The sequence below is a fragment of the Coloeus monedula genome, assembly GCF_965178545.1.
Source record: "Coloeus monedula genome assembly, chromosome: 2".
NCBI classification, from domain to species: Eukaryota; Metazoa; Chordata; class Aves; order Passeriformes; family Corvidae; genus Coloeus; species Coloeus monedula.
In genome coordinates this window covers 120,095,245-120,110,674 of record NC_138782.1, presented here as the reverse complement: position 1 = coordinate 120,110,674, position 15,430 = coordinate 120,095,245, and the positions used below count along the sequence as shown (strand labels likewise).

At 66.0% G+C, this 15,430-nt stretch overlaps 3 protein-coding genes across 8 annotated transcripts; 2 read left to right on the top strand and 1 right to left on the bottom strand.

The window, feature by feature from the left end:
- Nucleotides 1-1,868: 1,868 nt before the first annotated feature.
- On the bottom strand, nt 1,869-4,375 carry ATRAID (all-trans retinoic acid induced differentiation factor). Its single transcript, XM_082301540.1, has 7 exons — nt 4,188-4,375; nt 3,708-3,838; nt 3,363-3,434; nt 2,533-2,604; nt 2,343-2,464; nt 2,150-2,250; nt 1,869-2,052 (listed from the first exon to the last, which is right to left on the bottom strand). The coding sequence occupies exons 1-7, from the start codon at nt 4,248-4,250 to the stop codon at nt 1,948-1,950; spliced, it is 666 nt and encodes a 221-aa protein (XP_082157666.1). The 5' UTR covers nt 4,251-4,375; the 3' UTR covers nt 1,869-1,947.
- A 127-nt stretch (nt 4,376-4,502) lies between these two features.
- SLC5A6 (solute carrier family 5 member 6) lies at nt 4,503-10,613 on the top strand. Of its 3 annotated transcripts, none has more exons than XM_082301513.1 (16): nt 4,503-4,637; nt 6,959-7,416; nt 7,504-7,569; nt 7,649-7,700; nt 7,778-7,845; nt 7,936-8,090; nt 8,272-8,412; nt 8,500-8,623; nt 8,688-8,776; nt 8,849-8,961; nt 9,057-9,124; nt 9,238-9,324; nt 9,438-9,622; nt 9,707-9,810; nt 9,876-9,997; nt 10,107-10,613. In XM_082301513.1, exons 2-16 carry the CDS (start codon nt 7,087-7,089, stop codon nt 10,263-10,265), a joined length of 1,863 nt encoding a protein of 620 aa, XP_082157639.1. In that variant the 5' UTR covers nt 4,503-4,637; nt 6,959-7,086; the 3' UTR covers nt 10,266-10,613. The 3 variants fall into 3 exon arrangements, with proteins under 3 accessions (XP_082157639.1, XP_082157637.1, XP_082157638.1); XM_082301511.1 differs by having other exon boundaries at nt 4,508-4,637; nt 5,458-7,416; XM_082301512.1 differs by lacking the exon at nt 4,503-4,637 and adding an exon at nt 4,811-5,592.
- Nucleotides 10,614-11,131: 518 nt separating this feature from the next.
- Nucleotides 11,132-14,697, top strand: PREB (prolactin regulatory element binding; the record flags this gene model as incomplete). 4 transcript variants are annotated; one of them, XM_082302294.1, is made up of 9 exons in its annotated part: nt 11,132-11,266; nt 11,471-11,663; nt 12,558-12,769; nt 13,019-13,099; nt 13,175-13,299; nt 13,709-13,882; nt 13,950-14,022; nt 14,095-14,254; nt 14,350-14,697. In XM_082302294.1, 9 exons carry the CDS (start codon nt 11,132-11,134, stop codon nt 14,442-14,444), a joined length of 1,248 nt encoding a protein of 415 aa, XP_082158420.1. In that variant the 3' UTR covers nt 14,445-14,697. The 4 variants fall into 4 exon arrangements, with proteins under 4 accessions (XP_082158420.1, XP_082158419.1, XP_082158418.1 ...); XM_082302293.1 differs by having other exon boundaries at nt 11,471-11,691; nt 12,562-12,769; XM_082302292.1 differs by having other exon boundaries at nt 13,019-13,299.
- Nucleotides 14,698-15,430: the final 733 nt, after the last annotated feature.

Genomic DNA, 15,430 nt, shown 5'->3' with positions numbered 1-15,430 from the left:
CAGAGTCGCCTTGTCTGTGCCTTTGAATGGGAAAATCCAACTCGAGAGGGGAAAATGATATCTCAAGATTGGAATGAAACTTTGCAATTGTTTTCAGTTGTTCATCAGGACCTGCAGACAGACTACTGTGAACGCCGCACACTTGGCTAATCCTCTGTGCTAGGGAAAAGAGAAGCCCAAGAAGAACGGGCTGTCTGGACGAGAGGCACCGGGAGGGTCCCCAGCAGGACCGGGCAGTAGCTGGGGAAAAGGGAATTCCGGCAGCGGGAGATGGTGACCGCTGGCCCATCGGCCGCTCCCTCGGAACAGATCCCGACCCAGACGGAGGGAAGAGCTGCGCCCGCGGGCTCGGGGCAGCGGCTCCCGGGGCGGAGCCGGGGCCGGGCGGGTCCGAGGAGCGGCGGGGGCGGGGGCGGGGCGGATGTGGGGGCGTGTCCATGCAAATGAGGCGGCGGCGCGCGGCATGCCGGGACACAGCCCGCGCACGGGCGCCGCTGCCCTCGCGCGTCCGCGGGCGCTGCGTGGGCCGGGCCGTGCGGGCCGCGGCGCAGCGCGGGGCCGGTTCGGGGCGGGGCTGGTGTCGGGGTGGCCGTGTGCTATGGGGGCGTGTGGCGGGCGGGGCGGGCGGGCGGCGGGGTTGTTGTCTCATACTTACCTGGCAGGGGAGACACCATGATCAGGCAGGTGGTTTTCCCAGGGCGAGGCTCATCCCTTGCACTCCGGGTGTGCTGACCCCTGCGATTTCCCCAAATGCGGGAAACTCGACTGCATAATTTGTGGTAGTGGGGGACTGCGTTCGCGCTCTCCCCTGGTTTTGTTGGTCAAGAACAGAGCATAAGTTATAAGTAATGTAACTCAGCCGCTTCCGGCATTGATAGGGCCTTCTTCCTCCTCAGAGCTGCGGGCGCCGAGGCGGTTCCCGGTCAAGAGCTGCTTCTGAGGGCTGGAGAGCTGACAGTGGGTGGGCAGGTCCCAGTGTAGACGTTCCTACTGCTCACCTTCGCCTTGACCTGGGCGCGCACCCAGCGCGGAGTGTGGGAATTTGTATGGCCCCCCTCCCGTCGGTTCCACCGAGCCCCCGCGTACCCATGGAACACAGGACTCCTTTAACGTAAGCACCTTAGTATCAAGTATAGATTAATAAAAGCTGGGTGTTGGCTGCTATGCTTGACTGCCACTGCTTTTGCAAGAAAAGAATCCTAGCCCTGGAAGGGGCTATGATCATCAGTGAATAGGAGACACTATGCCTAACACTAACTCCTCTTGAAAAAACAAAACTGGAGTGGACTAGGATGATAAGGGAATGGAATGCAAGCTAATGTGTCTGACTACCCGCTGTTGTGCAGAACAGGGGCCTAGCCCCTGTGGGCTAAGCGACGAAGGAAGACACAGCCTAACTGCCGTTTTAATGACAAATAGAAGAACTGTCACAAAGGGTAGAAAAATGTAATAAGAGAATAATCAATACACAACTATAGATGAAGCATAACTAATATACCAATAAAGAGTGTAATAGTAAAATTGTGTATTAGCAAAATAGGTGTGTGATGAATGTATTAGATAATAATAGCATGCCAAGTTTGTAACCCTAAGATAAGGAAACCACAAGTTATGTAAGACCCCAACCCCTTATGACTATAACTTTTAGATAAATGAACAAAAAGGGAGGAAGCCGAACTGGTAAACATATAAATAACCTCTGTAAGATGAACATGGGGGACAAGCATATGGAGGTGTTAACCCCTGTGTGCTCCCCCCGCCGGGCCAATAAAGCACTGCACTTTACAGTCCCTTGCTGTGGAGTAGATTCCTTTGAATCACCCACCCCTCCCCCAGGAAGGAAATAGAAAGACATACAGCGAGGACCTGCAGTTTTATTGATCCCAAGCAGCCTTGAGGATGCCCAGGCCACAGAGCCTCCAGCCCAGGCACGGCCCCCTGCCCTGCTCAGGGGGTCTTGGCCTTCCTCCGCTGGGTGCCCCACAGCAGCAGGGACAGGGACACAGTGGCAGTGCCCAGGATTCCACTGAAGAGAAGCATCGGGAACGTGCCCTGCCCGGGACCGGGAGTGAGCATCACCGCTCCCTGCAGCCCCTGCTGATCTGGCCAGGGCGCAGCCAGAGAGAGGTCCAGTCCCACAGGCACTCACCTCACGCAGGCACTTGTAGCCATGGAAGGGATTGTCACAGAGGCACTGGACGAGGCCGGGGCCATCGGGGGCACATACAGAGTTTTCAGGACATGGCCAGGCTGGCAGAGCAGAGCAGGGGGTCAGGAGCCAAGGCCAGACCCCACTGCCAGCCCCATGTACCCACTGCCAGGGTCACAGTCCCCCACCATACCGAGTTCCACAGAGCTATTGCAGGGGTTCCTCTGTTCCTGGCACAGCCGGCTGCTCCCATCCACTGTCACGTCCTGCCAGGCGTCACTCCCACCCGGACACTCCAGCGCCAGTGGCACCGCGCTGGGGGCAGAGCTCAGCACTGACACCACAGTGACCCCCCCCAGCCCCTGACTCCCCCCAGCACTCACAGGCTCTGCAGGTGGATGAAGCCCAGGAAGAAGCCATTGGGGAGAGTTGTCAGGGGGTTCTCAGTCAAGTCCCTGCAAGCACATGGACCTTCAGTCCCATTCAGCACTCCCAGCCTGGCAGGCACCAGGGGTATCCCCGGCACCTCACCAAGCCTCAGGCGGCTCCCATGCACCCACCTCCCCCACCCGAGGCCCTGGGGGTGCAGCCCTACAGCCAGGGCTCAAAGGTCTCAGCGGAGCTGCTTGAGGGACCACTTGGTCATTAACAAAAACACTGATGAGCTGGGGTGTCATGGTGCCCTGAGGGCCACCATGGCTCACTGGGCTCATTTGGACACTGAGCCCTGACAGTGCCCTGGATGTGGCCGTATAGATGAGTTACTTCCCTGACTCCCATCTCTCCAACCTGGGGACAAGGACACTGTGTGGGACTGTGGCAAAAGCCAAGATGTGACCGTGTGGCTCCTGTCTCACCTGCCAGCACAGGCCCCCACTGGAGGGCTGTCCTGCGACAACGTGCACCATGACAGAACTCCAGAAGGATCTGTTCCATGGTCCCACTGAGCACAGGGGTGAGGTTGCCTGGACAGATGGGTCCCAGGGCTCCCCTTTTAAAAATGAGGGTGGTTTCCATTTGTCCAGACCCTGCAGACTGTTACAGCCAGCCACGAGGGCAGAGAGCGGCCACTGTCCACTGGGGTGCTGGGACCAGCAGAGCAGGGCTGTGCTGGCCTGGGCCCATGGGAATGTCCCACCAAAGCTGCCCCAACCCCCTCTCCCAGCCCGGCCCATCTCCTTGCAAGGGCCAAAGGGGGCACGGGGAAACTCACAGGATGATGGCAGTGGTGGCCTCGGCCAGTCCCGGGGGTACACTGTGCAGGGAGCAGTTGCTCAGGTCCAGCCTGGAAAAGGACAGTTGTTGGGGGAGACAGCAGCATGCCTGTCCCCCACACTTTCCCCTCATGCTCCTGTGACCCCCAGCACCCATCCTGGTCCCTGTCTGTACCTGCCTGTACCTGTCGCCCCCGCACACCACCCAGGATGCTCCATCCAGGCATTCCCCATCCCCGCCGTTCCCCTGACACCGCTGTGAACCCAAACACCCATCCCAGCACCCCCCACCCCCCGAGCACCCCAGACTCGACCTCCCCCGTCCTCCCCCGGGCCCCCCGTACCCCAGAAGCCGCCCTGGGGACAGGCCCCGCTCCCGGCAGCAGCGCCCGTCGCTCTCAGTGTCGCCCCGGGACTCACAGAACCGGGACACGATGGAGCCGTTCCGCGGCGGCCCCGGGCAGAGCCCGCACACCTGCAGAGGTCGAGGGGTCATGGGCAGCACCGACACCCGGGGCACCCGGGACTCCCGTGCATCCCGCGATCCCCGAGCATCCCCGAGCCCCGGGCACCCCCCGAACCCGCTCCCCGGAAAAGGACAACCTCCTCGGCCTTAGGGCAACCACGACTTCCCTGACGCCCGGGCACCTCCAAGCCGGGCACCCCGGACCTCGGGACAGCCCCGATCGGGGACTCACTGACCCTCGGTTTCCCCCCGGGACCTCCGGGCACTCCCTGACCTCTCGGCAGCTCAGATCCGTGACATCCTCTGCCCACCAGAGCCCCCCATTTCCGTGACCCCGGCCCTGTTCTCCGTTGCTCACCGCGACCCCGCGGGTGGCCCGGGGCAGCAGCAGCAGCAGCAGCAGCAGCACGCACCCGCCCATAGCCCCGCCAGCCCCGGCACGCCCGCGCCACCGGGGAGTCCCGAGCGGGCGGGGCAGGTCCGTGCCCGTCCCTCCCCCCCCCTCCACGGGCCTGGCGCCCTCTGGACCCGAGCGAGGCCACGGAGGGGCCCCCCGCAGCGCGGGCGCCGGGGCGGGGTGACCGCCTGAGGCGGCGGAGCGCGGCGGGGCCCGGAACGGGGCCGGGATGGGGATGGGAACGGGAGAACGGGGACGAGGACAGCCGCAGCCCAACGCGGGGCCGGCGGTGATGCCGTCAGCACCTGGCGGCCGAGCGGGAGAAGCCGTAGGAGCCGCCCCGCCTGCTCTGCGTCATCCCCAGGCGCCCCGGCTGTCAGGCGGCACATGGGGCGAGTGCCGCCGCGGCCGGTGAGTGTTGCACCAGGACCGCCGCGACAAGGTCACCGCCGCCGGGACCTGGTGCACTGCAGGCAGCGGGGGCCGGGGGCGGGGACACCGGGGACGGGGAGCAGAGCCCCGGGATGGGGACACCGGGGACAGGGAGCAGAACCCGGGGATGGGGACACCGGGGGCGGGGAGCAGAGCCCCTTAGAGCCCCGGGATGAGGACAGCGGGGACACCGAGGACGGGGAGCAGGGCCTGGGGCACCGGTGACAGCGCTGGGCAGCGGCGCCTCAAGCGGGGTCAGAGTACACGGGGTGATAAGGAAGGGTGTGATGGAGCACGAGGAGCGGGGACACCGGGGAAGGCATGCTGAGGACGGCAGGGACAGGGGCAGCAGATTCACCACCCAGGGACATGGGGCACCCTAGGGCTGGGAGAGCGGGGCCCAGAGCTGGGGCTGCTGAGTTTTGTGGGGGACATACTGCGACCTCTGGGTGAGAGGGCAGCAGGGCCTCAGTGGAGTGACCGGGACACCAGGGCTTGGGATCACCAGGTGATGGGGATGTGGGGACACCAGGGCTGGAGGCAGCAGAGTCTCAAGGACACCGAGGGGCCTGTGGGGCATGGGAGCCTTGGGCCGGGGCCATCCAGGAGGCTGGGGCTGTGGCGTGCCCGTTGGGAACACAGTGTAACCTTCCATGTTTAGTCTGGATGGGGGAATGTGGGGGAATGTGACCTTGGACCCTGGCCGGGAGCTGCTGTGCATGGAGCCGTGTCCTGGTCAGGGACAGAGCAGGCCTGGTGGTGGCAGAGACACTGCCCTCTCACCCCATTCCCCACCCAGGCACTGCTGGCACTGCCGACGCCGCAGAACCCCGCGCCAGCTCAGCCGCCCCCGGCCCTGCAGCAGGCAGGCCCAGGCAGGCCGTGCCAGGGGTGCCAGGAGGGGCTCAGCCTAATCCCACCAAGCATTTCCCAGGCAAGCATTCCTCCAGGGATCACAATGGGATCATGGCGGGCACTGTGCCACTCCCTGCCTGCCACCCCCAGTCCAGACTTGTCCTCCCTGTGCCCCTAACTCTGCCCCGCTGGGAGAGAGGGTCCCCCACAGCCTGCAGCCCCTCGCAGGCCAGGAAGGCGGGGTATCCGTGGCCCTGTGGCACCTGCCACTCCCAGGTCCCCGCAGTCCTCTGCATGGCGGGGGAGGCAGGGGCAGCAATCTGCCCAGCTGTCCCCTCCTGTTCCACAGCAGCTGGAGCCAGGGCAGGGGCAGAGCACAGGGTGCCAGAGCCAGTGGATGCTCAGGGGTCTGCTCCACCTGGCTGATGCCCAGAACCCCTGAGGCTGCCAGCTCCCCTCTGTCCATTCCACCCTTATGTCCATCCCTGGCCATGTGGGCTGTATGGTGTGGGGGTCACCCTGCCCAGCTTCTGCACTCTGGGACAAAAGTGTGGGGCTCCTCCTGTGCCTCCTCTCCAGCGCAGACTGGGCTCCATGCCCTCCCCAGCCCTGTCCATGTGTCCTGCGGGGCCAGGGGCTGCCATTGGGGCCGATTCTGCTGCAGAAACAACTGCCCCAGTGCTGGCTGTGCCCTGCTGGCCCCAGAGCATCGGGCTGGCACCAGGGCCAGGGTAGTTATGTCCCTGGTGTCCTCATCCCAGGGCTCTAAGGGGCTCTGCTCCCTGCCAAGGGCTTGGCCAAGCTCTTGCACTGGGGGCAGTTCCCCCAGGGCTGTGGGGTGCTGGAGTGGTTGGGCTGGGTTGACTTTGGTGCTGGTGGGACCGGTGCTGCCGGGTTTGGTGGGGCCATGTAATGCTGGGGCGGTTGGGCCAGGTTGGGTTTGGCTCGGGTGGGACCAGCACTGAGGGCTCAAGGCTGTTCAGCTCTGGGGGTAGCCGTGTTGGGTTTGGCTCAGGTGGGATTGGGGCTGACCTGCTGTGGGGCAGCTGCGTTGGATTTGGCTCCACTGGGGCTGGCTCTGCTGGGCTCGAGGCTGTCCTGCTCCAGGGGTGGTCGTGTTGGGTTTGGCTCAGGTGGGATTGGAGCTGTCCTGCACCGGAGGCAGCTGTGTTGGGTTTGGCCAGTTCTGCCGGGGCTGGTGGTGCCGGTGCTGCGGGGGGCCTGGGTGCGACTGTTTTTGCAGCCATTGTCTTTGTGCTCTTTGAAGACGCTCCAGTTTCCTTCAGCGGGGCAGGTGGGGCGGCCCAGGCGTGGCCAAGCCCAGCCCAGAGGGAGGAGGAGGAGGAGGAGGAGGAGGGTCCAGCTGTTTTTTCCCCACACTGGGTCCTTGAGGCTGAGACAGAGCGAGCGAAGGTCCCTGCAGCACTGACACGTCCCTCCTGCAGCTGCCAGCGCCAGGCTGATGCTGGTCAGGACGTGTTGCCGGGGTCAGGTGTGCCCATGAGGCCGGCAGGGCGTAGGTGGCTGGGCAGCAGCAGCACCGGCAGGGCAGCGGCGCAGGGACACGCTCACCATGGAGTTCACGGCCATCGACTACAGCATCTTCGCACTGCTGCTGGTGCTGTCATCAGCCATCGGGCTGTTCTATGCACTGACCGGCGACCGGCAACGCACGGTGCAGGAGTTCCTGCTAGCCAACCGTGACATGGGCTGCCTGCCCGTCGCCCTGTCCCTGCTGGCCTCCTTCCAGTCAGCGGTAGCCATCCTGGGCGTGCCTGCTGAGATCTTCCGCTTCGGCACCGAGTACTGGTTCCTCGGCTGCTCCTATTTCCTGGGTCTGCTCATCCCGGCGCACATCTTCATTCCCGTCTTCTACCGTCTGCGCATCACCAGCACCTATGAGGTGAGCAGAGGGGATGCAGGGAGTGCAGGGGGTTGTGGGGAGAACGGAGGACCCTGCAGTCAGGTGCCCTGACCTCTCTCCTTGCAGTACCTGGAGCTGCGCTTCAACAAGACAGTGCGAGTCTTGGGCACTGTCACCTTCATCTTCCAAATGGTGAGTGGAGCTAGGCGTGTGGGAGGTGCAGAGTTTGGGTGTTAGGGCATGGCTCAGCACTGCTCTCCCCTCCCCGCAGGTTATCTACATGGGAGTGGTGCTCTACGCCCCCGCGCTGGCCCTCAACGCAGGTATGATGAGGGCAGGTGGGGGGCAATGCCAGGAGGCTGCTGCCCCTCACTCCATTAATGGCCTCTGCCACTTCCAGTGACGGGCTTTGACCTCTGGAGTGCGGTGCTGACCATGGGACTGGTCTGCACACTCTACACTACACTGGTGAGTCCCTGCTGCCGCAGGTGCCCTTTGCCCCTGCCGTGCCAGGGTGAGCACTGTCATCCTGCGGTGACGGGCGCCGTGTGTCCCCAGGGTGGGCTGAAGGCCGTCATCTGGACAGACGTGTTCCAAACGCTGGTGATGCTGGCGGGACAGGTTGCCGTCATCGTGGTGGGCGCATGGCGGGTGGGGGGCATGGCCCGTGTCTGGCGCGTGGCTGAGCAGGAGGGCAAGATCGCCGGCATTGAGTGAGTGATCTCCTGGGACCCCCCTGTCATGCTGTGGGAACGCTTAGGGTGGCCTGGGGTGGGGGAGAGGGATCCTGGTGTGGTGTAGTGGTCCATCCCTGTTACTCTCTTTCCCATGGGGTGTGGGGTGCTGGTGAGGACCTGTCACCATCGCCCCCTCCCGCCATGGTCCTCCCCACAGCCTGGACCCCAACCCCCTGGAACGTCACACCTTCTGGTCTCTGGCTGTGGGGGGGATCTTCATGATGCTGTCGCTGTACGGGGTGAACCAGGCGCAGGTGCAGCGCTACCTCAGCGCCCGCAGTGAACGGGAGGCCAAGCTGTGAGTGGGGCTGGGACTGGGGGTCCCAGCGGCTGGGATGGGCCCCCCTGCCACTCCCCGTGTCTGATACCCACACGGCACCCGCAGCTCCTGCTACGCCGTGTTCCCCTGCCAGCAGATTGTGCTCTGCCTCAGCTGCCTCACTGGCCTCGTCATGTTCGTCTATAACCAGGAGCACCCACTGGCACCCACCCATAGCTCCTCTGACCAGGTGGGTGAAGACCCTCTCCCCTGTCCCCTCCTGCCCCAGCCCCTGCACTGACCTCCTGCCACAGCTGGTGCTGTTCTTCGTGATGGACGTGCTGCGGGACCTGCCGGGGCTGCCCGGGCTCTTTGTCGCCTGCCTCTTCAGTGGCTCCCTCAGGTGAGTGGGCAGCCCTGGGGCAGTGGTTCAGGTGTCCCGGCCAAGCTCCCTCCTGCTCCCTCTCCTCCCCAGCACCATCTCCTCTGCCTTCAACTCACTGGCCACGGTGACCATGGAGGACCTGGTACGGCCGCACTTCCCTGAGCTATCGGAGTCGCGGGCCACGTTGGTCTCCAAGCTGCTGGGTGAGTGGATGGGGGGTGGCCGGGGGGAGCAGCTGTGGGGCTGGCATGGTGGGGGGGTCCTCAGCACCACCGTGACACCCCACTCCCCTCCCCAGCTCTCGGTTACGGGCTGCTATGCCTGGGGATGGCGTATGTGTCCTCCATGCTGGGACCTGTGCTGCAGGTAGGCACGGGGCCGCAGGACCCCTGGCTCTGGCACCCCAAATGGGGTGAGGGACCCCTGGCTCTGGCACCCCCAGGGGCACGGGACTGGTGCTGAAGGTCATATCCCCGCAGGCAGCCATCAGCATCTTCGGCATGGTGGGGGGTCCTCTCCTGGGGCTCTTCTGCCTTGGCATGTTCTTCCCTTGCGCCAACCCCACAGTGAGTGTCCCCGACCCCGTCAGTGTCCCCCAGCCCCATGCGGGTTGGTGGGGAGGTGTGGGGCACCCTGAGTCCAGACAGGGGTCAGTGCCTTTCTTTGTCCCCTGTCCCAGGGAGCCGCCGTGGGGCTGCTGGCTGGACTGGTCATGGCTTTCTGGGTAGGCATCGGCAGCATCCTGCACGGCACAGGAGGGGCCAAGGGGGTGCCCCCAGCCAACAGCACAGCGCTCCCCACTGTGGGCAACCTCAGCACTGTCCTGGCTACCACCCTGCTGCCCCCCACATCAGCACCCCCAAGGTGAGTGGGATGGGGGGCTCAGGGACAGGGTGTGCAGGGTGTGGAGGTGCTGCCCCACACACCCCCTGACCCTGTGTCCCCCAGCCCCACGGGGCTGCAGCGGTTCTACAGTCTGTCCTACATGTGGTACAGTGCCCACAACTCCACCACTGTCATCCTGGTGGGGGTCCTGGTCAGCCTGCTCACTGGTGAGTGTGGGGTGGCAGAGGGCCACTGTGATACCCCTGCCCCACTCACGGCCCTATATCCCCAGGCCCCACGCCGGCAGCGGCACTGGACCCCCGCACCATCTCCCCTGTATTGCCATGGCTGCTCTGCTGCCTGCCCCCCAAAATCCGGCAGTGGTTCTGCTGCGGGGTAGGTGACCCTGCCCAGGTGAGGGACAGACTCCCAGCACCCCGGGGGGAGGGGGACATGGGGGGTACCCTCCCATGCCCCTGCTGCCCCCACTGTGCTCTGCCCGCTCCCTGCTCTGTCCCCACAGGCCCCTGGCCATATGGATGCCATGGAGAAGAGCAATGGGGTGCCCAATGGCCTGGTCCCCCCTGGCCCCGACCGGCAGAGGGAGGAGGAGGAGGAAGGACAGGGCTACATCCGCAGTGCTGGTGCCCCCTCCTACACCCTGCAGGAAACCTCCTTCTGATGAAACCCCAGCATGAGGGTCTTGGCCACCCCCAGTCAGGGGGCTCAAACCCTGGTGCGGCATCCACAGACAGCTGGGGAGTGCCGAGTAACAGGCGGTTGGGTCTCTGCAGTGATGCTGGTGGGCTGCCCCTTCAGGGGGCTCTGGGACCATGGCTGGAGATGTTGGAGCAGTGTCCCTGTCCCCAGGCCGGGACATTGTCTGGTACCCCCAGCCCAGCCATGTGCCTTACACACCGCTCCAGGGCTGGGGCTGTCCGGAGCTGTCGGGGTGCCGAGTGGCCCCTGCAGCCCCTATCACCTGTATTTGTGTTTGGTGTCCCCCCAATAAATGGTTCTGGAGCACAGGTGTCGGAGGGTCCCAAGGAACAGCCCACTCCCTGCTGTAGGCCGGCAGCCCAGCTCCCCCAGCAGTGGGCTGTCCTTACGCTTCCCCGGGGGGCCACGGAACCCCCGTGTCCCCGAGCAGTGAGTGGGGTGTCCTCCAGAAGCCCACAGGGTACACGCGACTGCCATCTCCCCAATCACTGGGGCATTCCCACTGCCCCCCAGTAGCCCCCAGGCGCCCTATTTTCCCAGTCAGTGGCGTCCCCATGGAGCCACCGGACCGCCGTCTCGCCAAGTACGAGGGAGCCCCCGTTTCCCCAAGCACTGGGGTGTCCCCAGTATCCCACATGGGGCCAAGGATCCACGTTTCCCCTTGGGAGCTCCCACCGTCCTCGGGCCCCTCCCAGCCCCGGGCCGTCCCCGCCGCTCTGTCCCGCGCGCGGTTAGCCACGCCCCTGGCGGGTGACTGCGATGTGACGTCACAGCGCGCTGACGTCACAGCGTGCTGAGGTCACTGCGCGCTGACGTCGCGTCGCTGTCATGGCGCCGCGGCGGCCCGCCGAGCTGTACCGGGCGCCGTTCCCGCTCTACACCGTCCGCCTGCACCCGCGGCGGCCTCTCGCCATCACCGCCGGCGGCGGAGGCGCCGCCAAGACCGGCATCCGCAATGGCGTGGTGCGCGGGAGCGGGGACGGGGGTGTGGGGAGAGAGGGGGCGCGTGGGAGGCTGAGGGGTTTGGAGGGGCCCGGCTGTGTCTGGGGACAGCTCTGAGCGTGGCGAGGGGCTGGGGGGCTTGGGGCGCCCGGGCCGCAGGTGTGGGAGTGGGTGTCCCGGGGAACCCGCGGGCGGGGGCCGTAACCGAGCCCTCCCGGCCCGCAGCACTTCCTGCAGCTGGAGCAGATCGGGGGGCAGCTCAGCGCGTCGCTGCTGCACTGCCACGACACCGAGACCCGCGCCACCATGACCATGGCGCTGGCCGGGGACGTCATTGCGGCCGGGCAGGACAACAGCTGCCACATCCTGCGCTTCACCGTACAGGAGCCCGAGGGCCCGGGCACCGCCGGGAAAGACGGTGAGACACCGGTTCACCGGAACTCGGTGTAAGGGACTTGTTCTCGGGGCTGTGCTGTGCTTTGGGGATGGCCCTGAATTCCCCTCCTGCCTGCCCTGGGTGCTGTGGGGAGGGCTGAAGGGTGTTTTGGAAATGAGGCATTCTGTCAACAACCCCATGCCCACCCTGGATCTCCTCTGTGCCTGCCCTGAATCCCCCTCCCCTTGCCTACCTTGGGTTCCATGGGGCAGGATGTGGGTTCTGTGGGGTGGCTTGGAGATGGGGCACGTCCTGAGCCGCTGTCTGCCTGTCCTGAACTTGCCTGTGTGTGCTTGTCCTGGGTGCCATGGCGAGCTTTGAGAATGGGACGCTGCCCTGGAGCCCCCGTGCCCCCACCCCCAGATGCTGTGAGCAGAGTGTGGGGAGCCGTGGGGTACTTTGGGGATGGGGTACAGATGTGGACCTCCCATGCCCGCCCTGGATCTTCCCCGTGCCTGCCCTGGGTGCTGGAGGGCAGGGTGTGGGGAGCTGGGGGTCTGTGGGGTGGCTTGGAGATGGGCATTTCCCTGAACCCCTCCATCCCTGCCCTGCGCCTGTGGTATGTCTGCCCCGAACGCACCTCCCTGTGCCTGCCCGGGGTGCCATGTGGAGTTTTGGGGATTGGATGCTGTCCTGGAGCCCTCTGGACCTGCCCCCCAGCAGTGCTTGTCCTGGGTGCTGTGGGGAGCTTTGGGGATGGAAGCCCCCTGCTGCCTTGTGCCTGCCCTGAGCCTCCCATGTCCGACCTGGGTGCCACGGACAGGGTGTGGGGAGCCGTGGGGCTGTGAGGTGTTTTGGGGATGGGCACTGCCTTGGATCCCCCGTGGCACCCGTGCCCGCGGTGCCGCCCTGTCAGGCCCGTGTCCCGGCCCGCAGGCAGTGGGGAGAAGGGCGTGCGGCGGCGGCGAGGCCCCGGCGGGGGGGCCCAGGGGAGCGCGCAGAGCCGGGCCCGCGAGGTGAGGGTGGAGAGCCTGCAGCGCGTGCGCACCGACTTCAGCCCCGATGCCCTGCAGAAGGCCGTGCGCTTCAGCGCCGACGGAGCCCTGCTCGCCACCGGTGGGGCTGATGGCTTCCTGCGCCTCTGGGAGGTGGGCACGGCGGGCTGGGGGACACAGGGGGAGCCGGGGTGGGCAGCAGGGAGCAGGGCGGGCATGGGGGGCTGGGACAGACACGGAAGAGCAGAGGGCGGCGTCGCTGCGCCCCCGGCAGCACACACTGGGCAGGGATGGCTGGATTGGCAGTGCCTGCGGTTACCTAAGGCTGCTCCCCCCACACCTGCCCGGGACCGCGGCAGGGCCTGGCCCGTGCCCAGCCCCACGCCAGCTCTGCCCCTGCAGTTCCCCAGCATGAAGAAGACGTTGGAGTTTAGAGCCCACGACGGGGAGATTGAGGACATCGCACTGGGCCCTGACAACAAGGTGGGTGTCAGATGGCTCCCCGATTCCCTGGCCCTGCAGCAGAGTGGCCTCAGACCTCTGTGCTGTGTGCGGCAGGTGGTGACGGCGGGGAGGGACTTCCAGTGCTGCGTGTGGCAGCAGGACCAGCTGGTAACAGGGCTGCGCTGGCACGAGAACCTGCCCGGCATCCCCGACAAGGCTTATCGCTACCAGGCCTGCCGGTGAGGGCTAGGGATGGGGCCAGGGGGCGGACCAAAGGGCTGGGGCACTGAGGTGGGCAGGGGGACAGGGAGGGGCATTGGGGCTGAGGACAAGGCAGGGCCTTGGAGCTGGGCAGGGGCCTGGGGCTAGGCTGTGGGGCTGGGACCGTGGTCATCAGGGCTGGGGCTGGCCCAACGGGCAGGGGCCCAGGGTGGGCAGGGGCTGCTGGGGCTGGGAATGGGCCACCCCTGACTGCTGCCCTGCCCTGTTGCTGTTCCTCCTGGTCCTGTGGGAAGGGGTTCCATGGGCTCTGTTGACAGCTGTGTGGGGAGAGGGCTGGGGCCAGGTTTGCCTTGGGAGAGAGGTGGTGGTGGTGAGGCTGTTTCCCATGGACCCCACGCCCCCCTGTGCCCCTCTCCGCTGCGGCAGGTTTGGGGCCGTGGAGGGCAGTGCCGGGGCTCTGCGGCTCTACACAGTGCAGGTGCCCCACAAGCGGGAGCGCCGGCCCCCACCCTGCTACCTGACCAAGTGGGATGGGAAGAGCTTCCTGCCGCTGCTGACACGGCCTTGTGGCTCCGAGGTGATCTCCTGCCTCTCCATCAGGTACCCCAGGGCCAGTGGGTGTGGGGTGGGGGCCATGGCAGCCCCCACTCACTACCCTCTCCCACAGTGATTCGGGCACCTTCCTGGGACTGGGCACAGTGACAGGCTCCGTGGCCATCCACATTGCCTTCTCTCTGCAGGTGAGCTGGGGCAGGGGTGTGGGGCAGCCCCGGTGGCTGCTGAACAGCCCCTCACCTCTCCTGTCCCCCCAGAGATTGTACTACGTGAAGGAGGCCCATGGCATTGTGGTGACCGATGTGGCCTTTGTCCCCGAGAGCCGGCCCGGGCGGGAGCTGCTGGGGGGCCACGAGGCTGCCCTGCTCAGCGTGGCCGTGGACAGCCGCTGCAAACTGCACCTGCTGCCCACCCGCCGTACGTCCGGGGCCTGCCTGAGGGGCTGAGGTGCCTCTGCTCCTCCTCTGGCATGGGGGGGCTGCAGCCTCCCCTCACCCATGTCTCTCCCACAGGTTCCCTCCCTGTCTGGCTGCTGCTGCTGCTCTGTGCTGGGCTCATTGTGGCCACCATCCTGCTGCTGCAGCTCACGTTCCCAGGCTTCCTGTAGCCCCTTGGCCCCCGAAGGGACCACCTGGTGCCAGGAATGACCCGCCCAGCCTCCACCTACCCCACATAGACTGTGAAGGACATGAGGGACCAGCCCAGACCCCACTGTCCCTGCTGGTGCTCGGGGAGCAGATGTGGGTCTGGGGCACCGCGCAGGGCCACATCCCTGTGGGACTGTGCTGGCAGCAGTGCAGGGCTGGCCCCAGGACAGGGGGGTCTCCTACCCCAGGAGAAGAGGGTCCTGCCCGCCCTGCCGCTGCCATTAAACTGGAGCATGAAGGCAGAGTTGTCCATGTGTGGTGGAGGAGTGGGCCTGGGGCTGAAGGCAGAGTTGTCCATGTGTGGTGGAGGAGTGGGCCTGGGGCTGAGGGCATCCTGCTAGTCACACTCTGGGACGTCGTGTGCCCTCAGGGGCTTGTCTGTGCCCTCAGGGGCCTGTCAGTGGCACAGGGACTGCCCAGAGCCCTCAGGGCCAGTGGGGCCCGTGTGTACCGGCAGAGGCTGACCCACGCCCTCGGTGGTGGTGCTGCTGCGGGGGCCGGTGCGGGGGGTCGGTGACACCGAGCTGGGCTGGCCCGGCTCTGACCGGGACCATGGGGTGCTTAGGGGGGGTCTCACCCACCGGCACGGCCCCGCCCTTGCTGTGACCACGCGCCCATCCCTGGCCCCCGGTCCGGAGGTGCCGGGTCCCGGTTACCCCGGCGCTGCCCTGCGTGGGGCTCAATCCTTCCTCCCCCCGGGCTGGGCAGGGCAGGGCCCGGGACGGGCGGAGCCGCTCCTGGGCCCGGTGGCAGTGCCGAGACGTGTCGGATACGTGGCCCCGGGGCGGGGCGGGCGGCGCGGACACGCGAACGGGGCTGGGTGAGTGGGTCCCGGGGGCAGCGGAGGCACCGGGTTGGGCGCGTGGGGGGTGCCCTGGGTGAGCAGCGCCAGCCGGTCCCACGCGCTCTGCGTTCCCCGCGCTGCCCGTCGCACCCTCCCCTCCGT

Bases quoted from the DNA above. Each gene is read 5' to 3' on its own strand.
- ATRAID (XM_082301540.1), bottom strand. From the start codon at position 4,250: ATGGGCGGGTGCGTGCTGCTGCTGCTGCTGCTGCTGCTGCCCCGGGCC. The intron at 2,605-3,362 runs GTGAGTTTCCCC...ATGTGCTTGCAG, and splicing joins GCCACCACTGCCATCATCCT to GGACTTGACTGAGAACCCCC. The intron at 2,465-2,532 runs GTGAGTGCTGGG...CTCTGCCCCCAG, and splicing joins TTCATCCACCTGCAGAGCCT to CGCGGTGCCACTGGCGCTGG.
- SLC5A6 (XM_082301513.1), top strand. From the start codon at position 7,087: ATGGAGTTCACGGCCATCGACTACAGCATCTTCGCACTGCTGCTGGTG. The intron at 7,846-7,935 runs GTGAGTCCCTGC...GTGTGTCCCCAG, and splicing joins GCACACTCTACACTACACTG to GGTGGGCTGAAGGCCGTCAT. The intron at 9,811-9,875 runs GTGAGTGTGGGG...CTATATCCCCAG, and splicing joins CCTGGTCAGCCTGCTCACTG to GCCCCACGCCGGCAGCGGCA.